Here is a 19,956-nt window from a genome sequence, read left to right as displayed (position 1 = left end):
GCAAATGCAAAGGACTAACCCAGCTAGTCGGTGAGACCTGAGAGGCTGCAGGAGGTCCTTGCAGATCTCCATGCCGGCAGTGACCCGTCGCTGCTGGTGGAGGGGAAAATGAGAGAGTGCGAAGCTTTGTGAGCTGTTTTGAGATTAAATTTTCTGCCCAAGACCAACAGCAACAAAATTAATTATGCCATGTTCTCTGGTGGTTGTAGAGATGGCAGGATTAGACTGTATTTCCAACCCAAATGAGAGAGCTTGTGAATGATTGGGATCCAACATCTGTTGTCAGTATGGCAACACAGCCTTCTCGTGCTGCCCAGACTAATGAAAAGATGCTATGAGAGGTCTGCTGCAGGACACTCAAATCTTCTATCATCACCTCCACAGACAAATACGCATGCTTGTGTGGATTGGGTGTTGATGGATTTGATTGTATATACCAAGGCTGAAATTTGGTTTTCTTACCCTTTTTCATAATGAATATTCAGAAAGATACAGTAGTGCCTCCTGAGACTCATTTAGTTTCAGGAAAAAGCAGTCGAGGTATTCTATTACCTATGGACATTTTGTTAGAACATGTAAGCACCTTAGCTAATTAATATTTTTGTTCCTAATTCAGCTCTTGCTATACAATAAGTCACATCATACCCATAGTCAATTCAAAACGTACATCTTTTGTGGCATAGCTCTTCTAACGTGTCTTTCAGAAAGCACAAAATGTTATGTTATAATATAAGTAAACTTAGTATTAAATGAGTACATCTTTTAAAATGACTGTTAAAGAAGGAAAATATTTTCAAAACTATTTATTTAAACTTTGTGTTTAGAGAAGCTCTGGAGAATTATGCAATGCACAATATAAAAGGCACTCTGAACATTGACACGCTTGTTGAAGACAACATTCTCCCTTGTATATGTGTACGCACACACACATATGGTGGGAGAAAGAAGAGGCTGTGATCTTCTGTCAGCAAACTGTAATTTCTATCAACTCAAAGTCCGAGCCTTTACAGGGTTCTTAAAACATGTATGACGGCTGCCGGTAGGACTCCTCCTGCCTTTTGGCCTGAGTTCAATCCCCATTTCTCTGAGGTATCCCCTTTCCTTACACTGCTTCTCCAGCCCAGGGCGGTGGCTCTGGGCCAGGAAAGCGTTTGTCCCGCCAGCAGAAACGAGCTTTTTTGTCTGCACAGTAATATTGTCAGAAGTCTGAGCGGCTGTGCGAACGAGTGCGTCTTGTACTTACCTTCTCCATTTCTTCGACCAGATGGCTGCCCTGATTTGTGCAATGGCAACGGGAGATGCACGCTGGGTCAGAACAGCTGGCAGTGTGTCTGCCAGAGCGGCTGGAGGGGGCCTGGATGCAACGTTGCCATGGAAACCGCCTGTGCCGATAACAAGGATAACGAGGGAGGTGAGCACAAGTCTTTCAATTCCCGGTCCCTATAGAACAGACCGTTATACACGCCGCCTTCCCGAGTCACGTCAGCTTGGGAAGACTTCGGCTGTCATTGTTGCCAAGTGGTGGTGGTGCTTTTGTGTTGAAACGGAGGAGACTGAGCGAGCTGTGGCCTTGGGGAGAGCCGCAGTGACCCACGACGCCTGGGTCGGGAGCGGGCGGCACGCTCGGTCCCACCCCGCATCCCACCGAAGCCCACGGCGGGGAGCATGGTCCAGCAGACCAGAACGTTTTCCCGTGGGCGCTTGGCACACGTGAGCTGCAAAACAACTTACTGTGCCCGTGTGCACACGCATAGCAGCTGACAGAGCAGGATATTTAGCAATGTTTTTTCAGCTCTGTGCTAGAGGCCCACGTCATGTTCTCATGTCCACAACCTGTGTAAGTGGTTGTAGCTTGCTGTCATATTGCACAGTTCACGTGCCGGATTTTAAAGGGCTGAGTGAGGTGCGCTGAACAGCCATATACGGTAAGGCTTTGACATCCCCGTTCAATTTTCCTGCTCTTTTATAAGGCATATCCTTATGAAATATAGCATTTGTGTTTTGTGTTTACCCTCAAAGATGGCTTTAGTTTCTCTCGTTTTGTAGAGCCTTCCATGGTGTATTAGCCTATGGTGGGCTGAAAGCAGTTCTGAGTTGTGCCATCTGAACGAGATTGCTTAATCCATCTCCTTCATTTGAAGTAGCTTTCTTATTCCTTTCATTACAATGTCTTTAGTAAGTCACGAAGATTCCTTTTCATGTGCTTCTGGTCTTCGTTAAAAATCAAACATCAGACACAGCTTTCTTCCTTAAGACTCCTTTGCTTTTCTTTGGCCAATAATTGATCTAAAGAGCACATCTGGGTTTTGCTGATTAATAAATGTTTTACAGTATTTCCTAAAACTGCAGAGAAACACTTGGCTTATTTGAATGGCTGCTTCTAGGGTAAAATTGTCATTGAGATGAGTGTTTTAATTTTATAAAAGATTTCAGGGTGCAGAAATTGTTTGTAAGTCTCAAACTGAGGAACAGGTATATTTGGTTTTGATTACAAGATATTAACCACATCTGAATATAATCTGCTAGTTTTAATTTGTAAATCCTCTGTTAGTTCCTTGGTTTCAGATGTGATCAGTGCTTACAGAAATATTTTAAAAGTGCTAGAGCTGATTCAATTTCAGAAAACTGGAACCTGCTTTATAGCTGTTACTGAACTGTAAAGAGCAAAATCTAGCTGCCAAATTACATTAGTTGGCATTTAACTATACAACAAAACCCACTAAACTTGTGTTAATATGCAGTGTAAGACACTAAAAGGTGAACTGCTTAGGTTTGCAATTTTTACAGGCTTTGAAGATTATAAAGGAAAATTTGAAAACGGATGTATCATCAGATTTTCCTCAAAACAAGGAATGAGTTTGGAAAACATTATTAGAAATACTGGAATAAGATGTTTACTTACCTATCCAAGATAATATTCTGCACTTGTAAAACAGATAGGCAAACAGGAGGAAAAAATGACCAGTGAGACCATTCAGCTGTTCATTCCAATTTAAAATTGCAGAATTCTAAAACTGAGTTCATGGAAGCAAATAGTAGTTCATAGAAGTCAAAGAATACATAGAATAAATAAGCCATACAACAGACATATAATATTAACCAGCATTACTGTACAAGGTGCATGGTTTCTGGTTTACCATAGTTGCACCTGAACGAAAAGTGTTTGGTCTAGCTGAAGGCTAGAAAGATAAGGGGAGAACTCTTCAGAAGTTCTCAACGCTTGCAGGTTGAACTCGTTTTTTTTTTTTTCCAGAGGCTAGAGAGGTTACTGCTTATTGCTTCTTGTGGGAGTGTAGAGAGTTTAAAAATCTATGCCTTTTCCAAGGTCCAAACAACCTGAAAAGACCATTTGACCCACACATTTTCACGTGGGGATTTTATGATGAAGAAATGAATCTCCTGTCTTCTGACCCTTAGCTCAGTACTTTAATCCGACACCATTACTGCTTTCCAACAGTCTCATCCTTACTACATTTCTGCAGAGTTTTTCTGTAGGGGAGCTTAGGTGATGTTCAACACCTGTTCAGCTAGCTGTTTCTCCACATACTTGGAAGGTATACCTGAAAAACTGAACGGACAAATCCTTTGATTCAGCCGTGCTGTGTTCTGTACACGGCGCAGGCTGAGAGTGACCCACAGGCTGTGTGGCACTGCAGTACTCTTCGGTCTCTGTCATGCCTTGGTGATTTCTGCTGGTTTTGCTTGATTATATCTGGAGTTCCAGATTTCTTTGAGATGGCATGGGGTCCTTTCCAATATGCGCTGTAAGGACAGAGTCATTGTCATTCCCATCAGTTTGTCAAATTGTCAGTTACAAGAGCTACAACAAAACTCACAACTGAATATAACGTTAATCACTTAATACTTAGTATCTCAGAGTGTAGCTCTGCCTTTGCCTTAAGCTGTACTACTCTTGATGTGTCTGGTTCGCTACACATCTGGCCAGGAACACATCCTGTGACCTCTATGTTTATCAATGCTAATGCAGGGGAGACCACAGGAGTGTGCAGGAATGGAGCGGAAGGAAGGGATGTGTGCTCTGTGCTGCAGGCTGCATCTTTAAGTAATTGTGACTGTGTATATAAAGGAACAGATAAAATTAAGTTTTCTGATTAGACGAAGCTGAAAACTGTACTATGGGAATCAATGTCAAAGATTCAGCTAGTTACCAGGACCCCAAGTTTCACGTGAAGTGCAAGATTATTGGAAGTTAAAGAAATGGCCTCTTCTCATTTGAAACTCAACTGAGTTTATTTGCAACAAAATGTTGAACTCATTTGCTGCTCCATTACCAACATTGCTCTGTTAACATAAGCAAGTAGTTCTGGAGTAGTACTGAAGATGGAAGCTGTTCTTTCAAAAGGCAGTAGTGTAGCTAAAAATACAATTTTTTTGCCTAAATGAGGTCTTTACCTGGACAGCTGAACCTCCTTCCTTTCTGTCTGTCTATTCATGTTGTTAAAATATAGTTGCTTCAGTGTGTCGCTGAAGTGGAACTATCATTTTCTGTCTTCCGTTCTTCCCCACGAGGCAACAGATTTAGCATATTTTGGAGCTCTTTCACTGTTCAGCCATTCTTATTGCAATTGTATCTCACAATCAGATTCAAAGGCCTTGGGCCAAGTCTTCATTTCATGGATGTCAAGAAGTGCATTGCCACTGACTCCGAAGGGATTCCCATTTGTCCTGTTTTGTCTTATTATCTGCCACAATGCAAACTCTATACCATAGTTCAAAAAGAGGAAAATGAAAGATTATACTTAATATTTTCTTTCAATTTTAGATTAATGTCCTTTAGTTGGTTTATTCCTAGAAGAGGCAGATGTGTCCCTGACTTGTTGAGACTTACAAATCTTCATTTTAAATGAGATGTCAGTGTGTATTACTCACGTAAAACGGGATTCCAGAGCAGAGAAAGGAGAGAGTGTCCAAAGCTGTTTTCTCCTCTTAGGGCTGTTCAGGTAGAGCTGTGCACGATCCGAGGTAGCACTGGGAAATTCACCTGTATTTGTCCTTACCATCACTTGTCAAATCTAGATATGGGCTTAACTGGGTCTTCATTATGAACCTGTTTAGGGTTGCTATGGTGCACAGGCTACTTCGCTGAAAGGACTTGAAAATCCTTTATTTATCTGTTTGTTTATTTATTTGTCTTTAAAGAGGAAGCCTAACTGAAAGGTAAGGGGGTTTGGGCATTGACTCACTTTTAAGATCTTTTTAAATTGGAAGATGCTTCTGTTTTCCAAAACATGTTTGGATTATGTAATTTACCCACTGTGGCCACTTTTAAATCTAATCCCTTTCCTTAATCAGTCCCTCAGTAGCCTAATAGTTATTAAGCATCTTTTGGAGGGATTAGAAATAGCTTTATTTTAAGACCTATAATTGTGATTACAATGTATAATCCCCCCAATAGACATATATAACCCATTTAATTCACTGTGGATTTATTTTAGGAAATTAAGGGGTTAGAAATGTTATTTCGAGGAATGGGTGAAGTTACATTACTTTTTAAGTTCATATTTCTTTTGACATATTGCATAAGGAAATCACTACAGTGGCTATTTATAACCATCTTTTTACAATAAATATTTTATAATAATTTGCTTGTTCCTAAATTGAAAAAAATGTTTTTAGTATCTCGGAACAGTCTTCATAAATTGTGTATGTTTAACTAGATTTCACCTTAGACCTTATAGTGCCTCCAAGTAAAATGGACAATGTAATGCATAGCAAAAATCATATTTCTTTTCTAAAGAATAGTTTCACTAGATGTTGGATGCAGGAGCTCATGTTTGAGGGGCCTTTGTCCTGAACTCGATGGGATAATTTGGGAGAGATATTTATGAAGAAACTCTGGCCTCTGCAGAAGCAGCCCTGGCAGGAGCCCTTATTGCCCACTGGGATTGGTCTTTCTAGGCTTTTCTTTTCCATTTTTTCTCTCTTCTCTCACCTTTTGCATCCGTTCAAAATTACTGTACTCATGTTTATAATTTTTATTGACAAAACAGTTAAAATTATGTAATGTCAGAGATAGGAAAAACAGAAAATACCCAGAATTTTGCTAAATTGTTTTGTCTCAGATTTGATCAGGATGGAGAGGACAGATGCAGGCAGATTAAAAAAAAAAACAACCAACCAAACTTAAATGCAATCACTGCTTATATCACTTCACAGATCATATTTCTCCTCAAAATGTAATTATCTGGACTAAAATTGGGTGGGGAAGGAAAGGAAGCAACCCATAGCAGTATAGAATACTAAACTAAATAGAATGAGGAATTCCTTTTTGTTATTTAAAGTGGGATATTCTTTTTAAAATAGATTTTAATTTATTTCCACTCGGCTTTCCAAAGAGAGTTGTGCATATCTCAGAAGGCAATTTTTGCCCTTCAGTTTGTTACTATATAGCTGTAACCCCACCAAGAAGTACAGTTGGCGGTAATTCTGTTTGGCACAATACATTAAAGATAATGAATGAGAGAAAGCCAGCTATCTGCTCCGGTATGAATTCTCTTCAATTCACGAGAAAAATACATTTCTAGAGAAGTTCACTGTCAGGACAGTGCACTTGACTGATTGAAAGGCTGTTTATTTGAGTTGTCTTAGAAAACTCATCTCTGAAATTAGACAGAAAGAAAATAGAAAGAAAAGAGAAGTGTCTTCCTGCAATAAACATTTAGAAAAAAATTGCTTTTAGAAAATTACAGATCCTGTGGCTTGATACTGCATCAGGCTCGTGACATTTAAGATAATACAAGTATTTCACAGCACAAAAGCAAATCATGTAATTTAGCTTGCCTCAACAAGCATTGCCTCAGCAGGGGTCCCTAATTCAGCACAGACAAAAGATTTTATGAAGTTCTCAATATAAATACCCAGAATACTCTTGGCACAGAAAATACCTTCTCAGAGCCTGTACAATAGTCAGTTTTAGAACATTAAATGTAATGAGTAGTTGAAATCTATTGTGGATGGGGGCCAGAGTGAGTCATGTAGGCTCAAGTATAAAATCTGTATCGAAACTAGACATTATGTAAGTTTGACAAGAGCTAATGAGTGTGCTTGTATGTGATTTTGTTAAAACTTCATGTCAGCCTCTAATCGCCTTTACACACATTAGCCAGCTTATCCTAACGCTGTCCCTCACGGGAGATGTTACTACAATAACATGCTCTTATAACCCATGGAGAAGCAAAAGCAAGAAATTTAGTGACTGCAAATTCCACAGTTTAAGAAGCCACCAGTTGCTGCATAGGTATCCATATGTACACTAGAACTGAATAAACATTTTTTTCAAGATTGTTTTCATCCGGGAGCCCTCTAGGTCAACTCTGCTCTAAGTGATGTGTGCTTTGAAGTTGGAGCATCAATAATCCACCAGTATTCACAGGTTCCGAAGGACCACCAAGCGCTCAGGGCATAGCTGGAGCTGCACCTGCAGGAGTTTCTTCCAGCTGGTGCTCTTAGGGACGAGGGTTTTCCCGACTGCTGGAGCTCTGGGCGGCACAGGGATCCTGAGTGGACGAGGGAAGTGGGGCTGTTCTTTACCAGTGTCATGTTCCACTTTAAAACCTCATTAGGGAGGGTTTGGGGCATTCAGAGGCACACCCAGCTTACACAGAAGTCAGGTTTATTCTACTTTGCCACAATTTGGGGTTTACAAGTCAGCTTTTCCTGAAAGAAGGCTTTGGTTTAGCTTTATGGTTCTGAAAATACTCATGCTCACAGTTTCTTATAAAAGCCAGCGGTACAATGGCTATCCTGACAGTTTACAGAGAGGCTTTCCAGTTTGGCTAATTGAGGAACAGGGCTGGAACAGGATTAGAAGCACTTCCTTTCTTGGTAGCACTAGGAACTTCTGAGGAATTGTTTTTGATGATGTATGCCAATATAGCTAACAGTAATTAGATCAAGCTACAAAAATGAACATTTGGGTTAAAAATTAGATAAAACTTAATGGTAATAAGATATACTGGGCTGTGGAATAGCCTGTCTGTAGAAACAGTTCTGCGGTTTTGGAGCTCAATTAAAATATTTCTGTGTTGGCAGAGAGGAGGCCTACTCTTCTGATAATCTGAGAGAGCATCTCTAATTCTTTCACCTTGGGTATATTAATACTACACATAATTAAAATCGGATCATGATAAATTAACTAATTTGCCCTTAGAGTGATCAAAGGCCCTTTTACCCTCACGGTTCGTAGTAGCTGCCGTTCCTCCTCCCCCTCCGCCCCTGCCTCCATTTTAATCATCAGTCTGAAATGTTTATGGGAAAAAGAAAAAATTTCCAGGAATTAGGCTCCGAAAGTCACCAGCTTCCGAAGCTAGTGAAGTGTAAGGATGCCCTCTGCTGAGCTTGTGCTCAGAAATTTGGGGTTGGAAACAAAATTGACCCCTGCTGGGTACAGAAAGCATTTTCTCAAGCAGCTGGATGTCAGGTCAAAGTTGCCTCATTCTAACGTGCATCATGAATTGAACCTGAAGCACAACCCGCAAGTGTTTGATGAAGAGTGGAAACTAAAGATGATTTACATGTAGGAGTTAAAAAAAACAACCCCAAACCACAATAGCTCAAGCATCAGCTTTCCAAGGAAAGGTGTAGCACAATTCTGGAATCCAGTGACCTGCACGTGATGAGAAATATATTCAGTGGTTATAGAAAATTGATGATGAGAGGTTCTAAATACATTAGCAGTAATATATATCACTGTTTCTACTGAAAGCTTTTTAGGCCTTGTAATGATGTTCAAGATGAGCACAATAATAAGGCCATCTTAAAATATGGTGTGCACGAGTGGATTATTCTACTTACATGTAATACTTGAAAATTTTCTTTTTGCTGTATAGTTAAGTCTGCCAAAAAGCTTGTGGAAGAGTTCACAGAAAGTCAAGAAATGTGTCTATCCATTAGCAGAAGTGAAGTCTTCAAGAGGAATACCAGGTCACTTGCTTTGTTTCTGAAAAGATTTGGGATTTCAGAAGAACCACAAACAGCAACGGAGAGCTAATACTGTGCTGCCAGTTTAAATCAGATCAAAATTTCCTATTTCTTTCTTCTCAGTTAAGGCCAAGTCAGGACTTCTTTTGGTCTCAAATTGTTGGAGGATGTTCAGCACCATCTTAAGTCCCTCTACAGTCTCTTCCCTTTAGCATACAGAGTTTCACAGAGCTGCTAACTGGCCACTTTAAACTCAGATGTGTACGCTATGAAAAGCAGCAATATCTTGGTGAGGCTAATGGTGAGGGTTTTGTCATTGAATTAACCATATAAATAATTCAGTGTGCCTGAGGAAATCTGGAAGACTACAAGCTCTGAAATATATATTAAAAAACAAAGTACTGAATTCTAATTAAAATTCATGCTTATGGCAGAGTTTTCTTTTACAGAAGCTACATTTTTTCTAGCCCTTGTTTTAATCAACTGAGTCTAATGCAACTGAATGATTCTGTAACGATTTACTTCATATGTAATGGTACAATATGGCTGGAGAAATGGGCTGATAGGAACCTCATGAAGTGCAGGGTCCTGCACCTGGAGGGGAACAACCCCAGACACAACACATGCTGGGAAACACTTCTTTGTCGTGAGAGGTACTGAGCACAGGTTGCCCAGAGAGGCTGTGGAGTCTCCATCCTCGGAGATATTCAAAAGCTCTCTGGGCATGGTCCTGGGCAATTGGCTTTTGGTAGTCTTGCTGGAGCAGGGGGGTTGGACCGGATGACCTCCAGAGGTCCCTGCCAACCTCAGCCATTCTGTGATAATACGTCTGGATAGCAAATTAGGCAAACATGGACTAGGAACAAATAGATTCTGCCAGTAATGAATGCTCTCTCATACATAGAGTCACAGATTTCAGAGGAACAAAGTAAATAGTAGCAGCAATGCAACTATGAATGCAAACAGTATAGCGGTGTACAAGCCTTTGACACCAAACAGCAGTGCCCAGGTTCTGGCTGCGTATGCTGAACAGATCCATACCTCAGTTCTGCCATTGCAACAAGCTGGATCAACCAGTTGACATAAGGTAAAAATATCCTAACTCCCGAATCCTGCCATCTGGGAATAAATTAGTATGGGGAAATATAGCCATATATTATAAGTAATAACGTTCCAAACAAGTAAATCATGTATATTTATGTTATGGTATATGCCTGTCTTTTCTAAATATTCTTGTAAGCATCTGAAAGCATGCACGTCTGAATTCATATAACTGCATAAAAACCTTCCTACATGAAAAGAATCATACACAGATTTCTCCCTGGTATTGAATGGAGATGTTTCTAGCCTCCCAGGTCCTGAACTGGCAATTCAGAGCAGTTTGATTGCCTGCTTGATTGTTTGTGAGATAACGGTGAGATTGGCAGTGACAGGGTAATTTACTGAAGATTGTAATGTCAGACTATATCCAAGGGGGCTTGCGAGCATGAAGATGTGATTCGCATGACTGACAGGACGCTGAGAGATTGATATGCCAATTGAAGGTTCATGGAGTCATCAGAAGTGTTCGGTCACAGCGTCCCATAATCTGCTGCATGATGAGGTCATTACAGACATAACGTATGCTCGCCTCTAATAACAGGTATAGCAAAAATATGATGCAGCTTGAACAGGTAAATGTAAATTTGTCAAAGGGGGTAATTTATATCCAGTGTTTTGCTGCTGTTACTTCTAATGTGTTGATTGGATTCTCTTGACTGGTGGTCGTCTGAATAAAAGAACTGAGCTGACTAAAGAGTGGGCAGCTTTAAGTTCATAGTTGTAGAGGTGTCACAAACAGAAAGGATGCAGGATGCTAAGAAAAAGTTCTCAGAGCTTAATAGGAAAACTGCCTTGAGTTATAATCTGAAGCTAATTATGTCCTTACAATGATTATATAAAGTGGGTGGAAAATGGACTGTAGCAAAAAAGAAAATTCCTATCACCACATTGCAAAAGATTTCAAGATGTATGGAGCTCTTAATGTGAATAGGTGACTGACCTTAAAGCAATGTATAGCTCTCACAACAAGATAGTTTGTCTAAAATTTCCTTAGAGGGCTGAACAAACATTGTCAGCATACCTTGGCAATTTTGTTTTTAAAGCAGAAACAGTCATTTCAGGCACATAGAATCTGGTGGAAATACAAGGCTAATGTAAAATAAGAAAGCTTTTTATAGGTTTGGGGTTAGGTTGGTTTTTCTTTTGTTGTTGTTTTTCCAATTATCACTGTGTGGGGTAATGTTGGTCTGTTGTGCATTTGAAAATCTTGAAAATACATGAGTCATGACACTATTCTAAGGTAGTTTTGTCAACTAACCTACTGGAATGTTCTCTCTTGTGTATGATATTCAGTATGTTCTCAGGCCATATTTGTATTCAGAAATTAGATGCATGTGCCTTGGGGAGTGTCTGAAAGTTTACAGACCTAAGTAGATTGCAGATCGAATGCCTGATTCTTGCCAGAGTAGATGAACAAATGTTTCTAAATTGTTAGAGATTATAATATTTTAAAGTAAATGGTTATTAATTTCTAAATTACAGTAGAACTCCATTGAGAGAACATATTTCAGTTAAATGATGATACCAAAGGAAAGGATGATGCTAGAAGTTGTTACTGTATATGCTAAAAATAGTCAGTTGTGATTTATCTAAGTATATAGATCGATCTCCCCATTGAGGATTCCATTTTAATTTCTGGTGTTTAAATTCTAATTTTTCTTAAAAATACTTCTTAAGAAATATTCTTGATGGACAACCTAACATGTAATATAATGACTGAACCCACCAGCTTTGTGACTGATCCTTCCTTACCCAAGCATGCAAACAAGTTCTGATTCAGATATCTATGGGAAATGGATTCCAGCAGCAATTCCCTATGAATTGCCAAAATGGGTATAATGTAATTTTTACTTTACTTAGGTAATGATAACTGACTTTGTGACCCCTATCTCCTTCCCTCATCTCCCCAAACGGAACAAATGAAATTAAACAGCATAATTCTCAAGACTCTTATAGCCCAGCAAGTAAATCAAAAAACTTGGTAAAGCAAACAGTTGAAAAGAGAAAAAAACCCACAACACGCAAAACAAATCAACAAAAAACCTAAACAAAAAATCCTCTACTCCTTCCACTATTCCTTCTTCCTATTTTCAACTCTTAACAGATTTCTTTAGGATTGATTCTCATCTAACACTGGTTTAAATTACTTGTATCAGTAAAGGTATTTAACCAGTGTACTTGAGAAAATCTCATCCTTATTGCATTATTGGTTCAATTACCAGTTTTATGGCATAAAAATGTTGTGAAGAGTAAGTATTAACATTTTTTCCCAGTGCCTTCAGGTGTCGATTAGATGTTACTGCTTGATAGCACTGTGCAGCCAGCTAAGTCTTCATGATTCTTACCTTTCAGATGGCTTGGTTGACTGCCTAGACCCAGACTGCTGCCTCCAGTCTACTTGCCAAAACAGCCTGCTGTGCCGGGGTTCCCGTGATCCTCTTGACATCATACAACAGAGCCATTCTGGTTCACCAACTGTGAAGTCATTCTACGATCGCATCAAGCTCTTAGTGGGGAAGGACAGCACTCATATCATCCCAGGAGAAAATCCCTTCAACAGCAGGTAGCAGCTATAAATATGATGCTGTATCTGTGCAGTTGCATTGTATGGGAAAATTTCTCCCAGAGATTTTATTCACGTTTTAACATGAGATGCTGCTTTCAGGTGCTTCATTTGTTTGCATCTCAGGCATCATTCCCACTGAGGGCACTCTGTTGCAATTTATGATGTGGCCTTTATTTTATAACACTGAGTTTTATTAGCATCTTAACATATTGGCAACACCTAGAAGAAGGTTCCTTCCACTGAGTAGGACCTTCTGAGGTTTCTATTTTATGAAGGCTGCAATCTAGAACAAGGGAAAATGCAAGCTGGTTTCCAGTTAGAAAGAGATTGCATTTATTTAGTGCCATTAACACAAGTTTCAATAATGGAATAACATTTCACATTAATTTAAAGACACATTAACTTAGGAGGGTTTATTATTTATTCCTTACATAAAACTGTTTTGCTTGCATCATCATTACATCTGACTAGGTTTTTGTTTTCTTCTTGATTTTCTTTTTATATGTCTGTTCTTCCTATGTTTATTAATTATATATTTATAATGAATCTAAAAGCCAGCACATCATTAATTGATATTTGATGCCATTGTATGCTTACAAGAAGAGTGGTGTTCCTATTTATCAATAGTGTTTAAATATGTCTCCATGGAAAGATGCTAATAAATTGATAAATATGTGAATTATGTTCATATTGCCAAAGTTAAAACTGAAGAAAGAAGTTCATTTGAGATAATGCCCAAAAGATTGGACTTCATGACAGGAAACTGTTTTTTCAGTCAGGATTTCATTATAGGCTTACTGGGTGATGTAGAGCAAGTCACTAAATATTTGTCTGTAAAATGAGGATCATAATGCTTCTGGATACACCAGGCAGGTCCCTATTGTATTCATCCTTACGATGCTCAAATAGCACAATGATTTCTATATTCTATCAGAAAAGCCCTGTTGGATCCTACTCTATATAATATAGACTTCACTTTATTCTATAAAATACTCTATGCGTACACACATGGAGTTGTTTGGAAAAAAATGGAAGAAAATTGTTCTGTTTTCATCTAATTTTGTTGTGATTTTTTTTTTCCTCATCAGCTCAGTAAAAATAAAATGAAGGAATTCTTGAAATTTTCTGCACTGTTGAATGAAAAGGGAAACAAGACAAGAGAGAAGCTTACTAATTCATGAGGCTGAATAATTTGTCCAAAAAGGAATACAGGCTACAGCATAAAAAGCATATAGTCCACAGGCTGGTTGGTACATGCTGCTCTATATATGTTACTGTCAGCAAAATTTTCTTGAGTGAAGATGAGCAGGCAGTTTCCTGTTACATATTGTATGCTAACCAGTGCTTGAGCTGTTGCCTCATTAAGCCACCCAGAATGAAAATGAGTACATTCCCTCTATCTGTGTTCTGCTATAATCTGATAATGTTTAGTTGTGTTATTAACATGATGCAACACTTTATTCCCAGATCTTGAAGTATTTTACAAAAGCAGGTGATTATCATTCCAAATTTCTAGACAAGTATAGTGATATGCAGACATTCTTGCACCATCCAAGAAATACTAGAAATTATATTAGAAATAATCAAGCTGTTTATATATAGACATGGGTTGCGGTCTTCAAAACAGTCTAAGAATTAGAGCTCTAGACTAAGCAGGAGCTGGGCAGTTCAATCCTGAGGCTCCTTTGAAAAAATCTCATTTGAAATTTTAGAATTTTTTTAAGGGTTTTTCTAGGGTTCCTGGTGTCAGGAGTCTTAGTTCTGTTTTATTCATCTGAAGTACATCACGTATTTTAACACAACTTTGCAAATGGCATATTAATGACATTTTAAAATTGGCCTTAGCCTCTAAGTTGTGAAGGTGCTTTTAAGAATTCTACAGCTCGGCTGTTATTTTTGGTACCAATTTTAGGCAAATCTAATGCATAGTGTCAAATTGAAAGTTTTAAAACTAAGGGTTTTGACTTTTAAAAAATGCCACAGGGTTAGACTCCAAGTTTCACATATACTGAAGCTGCCATGGTCTCAAGAAATAGCTACCATGAAAGATCATGGCTTCTCTCTTTTCTTAGCTCAACCTCTCATTCCACTGAGAGAGATGAAAACATAGGGCAAAATAGTGGTTATGACTTTTTTCCAGTACTAGTATAAGAAAAAGAAGTTATATCCTACCATGCTAAAGCAATAAATAACAAAATGTATTGATTGCAAAATTATTTAGATCCTGCTGATCGTTTCCATGCAGAAACAATGTGAAATGAAGTTTTCAGGAAAAAAAAATAGCTATGTGTTTTTACACTTTTAACTTCCATGTTAAAAAAAGAAAGACTTGATGTATCAGCTTAATTTGTCAGTTACACTTTTAGAAGATTACCAAAAAAGTTGTCCTATGTGTGACTATTAGTCAACATATTACTTCTTATAAATCCAGATTTTAGCTACAAATTTTCATATGCATTTTGTTGCATATTTTGGCATTTTAGAAATAAAAAGGAAGATTATTGGCCAAAATGTTCTTATTCAAATTATATCCTGAAATATTAAAATTGAAGGTAGAAAAAAATGTCATGAGCATTACTAGTTCTTTTCTGCCGTATAATGATTTCTTTCTAAATCTGCTTTCTGCACTGTTCCCCTGTAGAAGCTTGAGTGACCATCTTCCCACAACTATTTCTGTGTGTTTGCAACATAAAATAATTCAAGTAAAGTAAATAATGCCAAGACAATTAGCTTGGTCCAATGTATTCCCAAGTAGATTTTCTCAACAGGTATTGATTTCTATTAAATTCCATATTCTGTCACAACATGTTGATTTTGCAAATTAAAACTTGACCTGGAGGCTCAAGAAATGGTTGAAAGTTCTAAAAGAAAAGTAACAGAAATGGCTTATTTTCATTAATTAGTTTCTTTTATGTAATATTGAAGAAAATATTATACCTTGTTTGGAATAAACATATGAGGCAGTTGTTGTTAAATAGCCAGTATAATACAGTTAGAAGTTTACTCACAGCACCTTGAACATTTCAGAGTTAATAGGAAAGACCTAGAAACAATCCCTGATATTACTAATGAGAATTGATGTTCTCTGATTTGGGGATGATGCAGGTGTTACAGCTGTCCCAGAACTCAGCTGCATTTTGTCAGTTTTCGGCAAAACACAGCTTGGTTTAACCCTCTTGTCCTACAGCTCAGACTGGGTCCAGAACTCTGCGGTGTCAGGGTGCCGTGCATGTTGGTGTGCCTGAAGCCGGCTGAGGTTCAGGGGCAGCTCCAGTCCTGCCAGTACAGAGCCAGTTCAGAAACGGGGCTTTTCATTTTCTGGCACTCTCTAGAGCTACACATGAGAGCTGGTGGCTCACGCTGGAAGGACGTACTGCTGAAATAGAGCTCTGTTCAGCTAGGACTACAGCAAAATGCAATTTTGCGATTCCTGAGATTATGGGTTGCAGCAGGATTTAACTCTCTCCCTTTTTCCCAGGATCGCCTTCTCCTTTTTTCACATTTCCAATGTAGAAATGGAAGCCATCTACAAGGAGCTTCTGCTTTTCCATCTCCCTTTTACCGTGCAGCTTCCCCTACTCGCCGTTCTGCCTCTCTCAGGGTACAGGGAAGGTGGAGGGCAAAGGAGCCAGGGGATGAAGACTCCTCTCCGGCCGGGAGAGGAGAGGGGCAGGAACAGACTGGCCATGCCAGAGAGCAGAAGAGCAGGGAGAAGTGGGGCTCACTTCTTCCAGCGCTCAGGAGGCCGAGAACGCAGCCAGGCGGGCAGCAGCAATGGCTGCGGGCTGTGCACGTAGCAGCAGCAAAGTACTCTCAAAAGAGAAAAAGACTGACTGTGCCTCTTACGGGAATAACCCATCTTCATCTCCTTCAGGTTAAGCAAAGTTGCTTAACCTGTTGGCTAAGAAAACCCTTTATTTTGCCTGTGCATAAAGCTGGCCTTAAAACCAAATCCTTTCTCCTGCTGACACAGTGAAAAGCAAGGGTTACAAATCAGGACCAAATGCAGCGTACAAACCTCAGTCACTCCCTAAGGTGAAGGAACGTGAACCTTAATTTGGAAAATTGGTTGTATAAAAAAGAGGTATGGATTACACCGTATTTTCCAAGTGTATTAGGCATCCAAAGACACGCTATGGTACCCAGGGAGGTTTTTGAGAAGTGCCCAATCATCATTTCAGTGGGACTTCAGGGTGCTTGGCTGAATGCGGGGTAGCTTTCTACTGTGCAAAGCCTTGATAGACAATGAGACAAAGCCTCATTAGACAAGGAAAGCGCTAACTCCCATTCTGGATACACAGACCTCACTGCATAGATAAGCAGTTTCTTGATTTATGTATATAGAGGGAGCTGGGCAATATTGTGGTATCTTTAGTATTCTAAAAATCTTCGGAGTAAATTGGATTTAGAGTAAAGAGGCACAAGTGTTCCACTACTCAGTTTATAAACAATGTAATTTTGCTTTTGTAACTAACTTTAATACCTTTAATTATCTTTCTTTTTCAGTCTTGTGTCTCTCATAAGAGGCCAAGTGGTGACTACAGATGGAACTCCTCTAGTTGGGGTCAATGTGTCATTTGTCAAGTATCCAAAGTATGGCTATACCATCACTCGTCAGGATGGCACGTGAGTTTGCTTGCTTCATTGAGCCCCTATTTCGTATGTAGCATCTTTGCTGATTAACAGATGGTGCAATCTAATGGAACCATGTGGTATCACGCATTGCATTCCTCCCAGGGCAAAGAGCTATTAAGTAAACACAAAAGTAATTTTTCACATGGCATTTTGAATACTAACTGCAAGTAAATATGAAAAGGCTGACTTCTGATAATAACGTGTTAGCAGGCAGACTCCTTTCAAATAAATTGCTCTGTATCTATGAAAACATTTATGGACTGCAGTAATATCCAGCTGAGACCAGAAATATTTTATTTTAAAATGCAAGGCAGGCTGACAGTACTGGGGAAAAAAAAAAAAAGAAAAAAAAAAAAAAAAGAAAGGAGCATCATTATAGATAGTATATTTTGTTAAAAGTTCCCTTCTGCCTCTCTTTCCTTTTGAAGATCCACTATTTTTTGAGTTTCTTCAGGGTAGAATGTAATCAGAAGATTCTAATTGAATATATTTAGACAATTTCCTGCTGTGCAAAAAAGTGCTTTTTCCCCCTTGTATCAGCTGATTTGAAATGCACACAAATTTGGATAAACAAAAATCAATGTGTCATGGTTTATCCAGTTTACTGGCTGTGGTAACTAAAACAGTGTATCTGTGACACATGCATTGTAAACATTTGCCATTTTATCTTGATCTTGCATGCAAACAATTGAGTTGAAATAATTAATATGAGTCAACTGAACTATAGGGAGTATTTAATTTCCACATTTCCCAGAATATTTTTCTGTTATAATAAAGGTATAAAGTTGTTGATTTCGGTGGTTTAATACTACAGTAAATGGTGAGCTGAACTATATTTAGATCTGAACAGATTATTGAAATCATTGAGTAATTTATTATGTTGCCAGCATTTACATGAAACAACTGATATCTACTTCTGTTGTCAGAACAACCTGGAAGTATTTTACTCACTTAGGCCAGATTTCAAAATGCCTGCACAGCTCCACATTACTGCTGTGACTATGTAGGGGGTTGGGAGTAAATACCTAATCTCTCTGAAAAATGACAGATCAATTGTCCTGGGGACAGGAATTCTTCTCTTATTTGTAGAACACAAACAGCAAAACGTCTCATTACTATCCTCTTACTGCCACTTGTCCCATTCTGTGCTTGATGGACAGCATCTTTTAGGAAAGGGATAATTCAGTGTCCAGCTCAATATGAACTTGGCTTCCCTGCTGATTCTCTATATAAAGGTGACTTGCAATACTAAATGGGGTGTTTGTTAGTTGGGTATTTTTTAATTATTTAATGCAGATTTTATAATACCCAGGAACAAGATTTGTCAGGGTGACTTCAAATCATTGCTTGTCTTGGCTGGATTTCAGTTGTTGCCAGAGGTTCACATCCCATTCCTGATCATTTGAAGCATGACACTTAAAATATACTGTCGTGGCTTAACCCCAGCCAGCAACTAAGCTCCACACAGCCACTCACTCCCTCCCTCCTGGTGGGATGGGGGATGGTATCGGAAGCGTAAAAGTAAGAAAACTCATAGGTTGAGATAAAGACAGTTGAATAATTGGGAAAAAAATTGTAATGAAAAGGAAAATAACAAAAAGAGAGAGAAATAAAACCCAAGAAAACAAGTGATGCAAATTAAAAACAATTGCTCACCACCAACCAGCCAATGCCCAGCCTGTTCCCAAGCAGCGGCTGCCTGGCCAGCTTTCCACCCAGTTTATACGCTGAGCACGACGTCCTATGGTCTGGAATATCCCTTGGGTCAGTCGGGGTCAGCTGTCCCGGCTGTGTCCCCTCCCAACTTCTTGTGCCCCCCAGCCTGCTCGCTGGTGGGGCATCATGCGAAGCTGAAAAGTCCTTGCCTTAGGGTAAGCACTGCTCAGCAACAACTAAAACATCAGTATGTTATCAGTAGTAGTCCCATCCTAAATCCAAACCACAGTACTATACCAGCCACTAGGAAGAAAATTAACTCTATCCCAGCCAAAACCAGGACATATACCTATTGCTATAGGTATACCTATATACCTACTGCTGTAAGTATACCTATATACCTATTTCATTAGCCAGGAATGCTATTACTGGAGTTATTCAGTCTTGTCACTTCTAAAGCTCACATTTTTCTAGGTTTGACTTGGTTGCAAATGGCGGAGCATCCCTAACCTTGCACTTTGAACGGGCCCCATTTATGAGTCAGGAAAGGACAGTATGGTTGCCATGGAATAGTTTCTATGCCATGGACACACTTGTGATGAAGACAGAGGAGAACTCCATTCCCAGCTGTGATCTAAGTGGTTTTGTCCGTCCTGACCCAGTCATCATTTCATCACCACTTTCAACTTTCTTCAGTGATGCTCCTGGCCGGAATCCCATTGTACCAGAAACCCAGGTAAGAACAGTGTGAGTGAAAAGGATATAGAAATCAGTGGTCAGATGCTAGTGCTGACCTGAGCGCTCACCACAGAGTCACCATTTGTCCCCTGGAATTGCTGTAGCAAATGCCTCTGTAGAGTTACATTCATTCTGACAGATACCAGGTTTTCTAATGAGGTCTGCAGGAGATATCCTAGGTTCATGTCACCCAGACACATTTATCTTTGACTACCTTGCACCTTCTCATTATCATACAATATATCAAGTATATCTCTATTTCAGTTGACAGCTTACGTGTTTCAAGAGAATATTGCAAAAGCTTGGTGTGTGGTGCTAAC

At 39.2% G+C, this 19,956-nt stretch overlaps 1 protein-coding gene across 17 annotated transcripts in view; it reads left to right on the top strand.

Annotated features, from left to right (window-relative positions):
• TENM2 (teneurin transmembrane protein 2) overlaps positions 1-19,956 on the top strand; it is an 848,782-nt gene that overhangs the window by 792,693 nt on the left and 36,133 nt on the right. For all 17 annotated transcript variants that reach the window (XM_069772607.1, XM_069772606.1, XM_069772615.1 and 14 more), the window contains 4 exons: positions 1,265-1,411; positions 12,394-12,604; positions 17,114-17,233; positions 19,373-19,634. In XM_069772607.1, the coding sequence (XP_069628708.1) occupies positions 1,265-1,411; positions 12,394-12,604; positions 17,114-17,233; positions 19,373-19,634 (740 nt within the window). The remainder of the gene's footprint in view (positions 1-1,264; positions 1,412-12,393; positions 12,605-17,113; positions 17,234-19,372; positions 19,635-19,956) is intronic.

This window comes from Haliaeetus albicilla, chromosome 27 (assembly GCF_947461875.1).
Source record: "Haliaeetus albicilla chromosome 27, bHalAlb1.1, whole genome shotgun sequence".
NCBI lineage: Eukaryota > Metazoa > Chordata > Aves > Accipitriformes > Accipitridae > Haliaeetus > Haliaeetus albicilla.
This window is presented reverse-complemented; position numbering and strand designations above follow the sequence as displayed.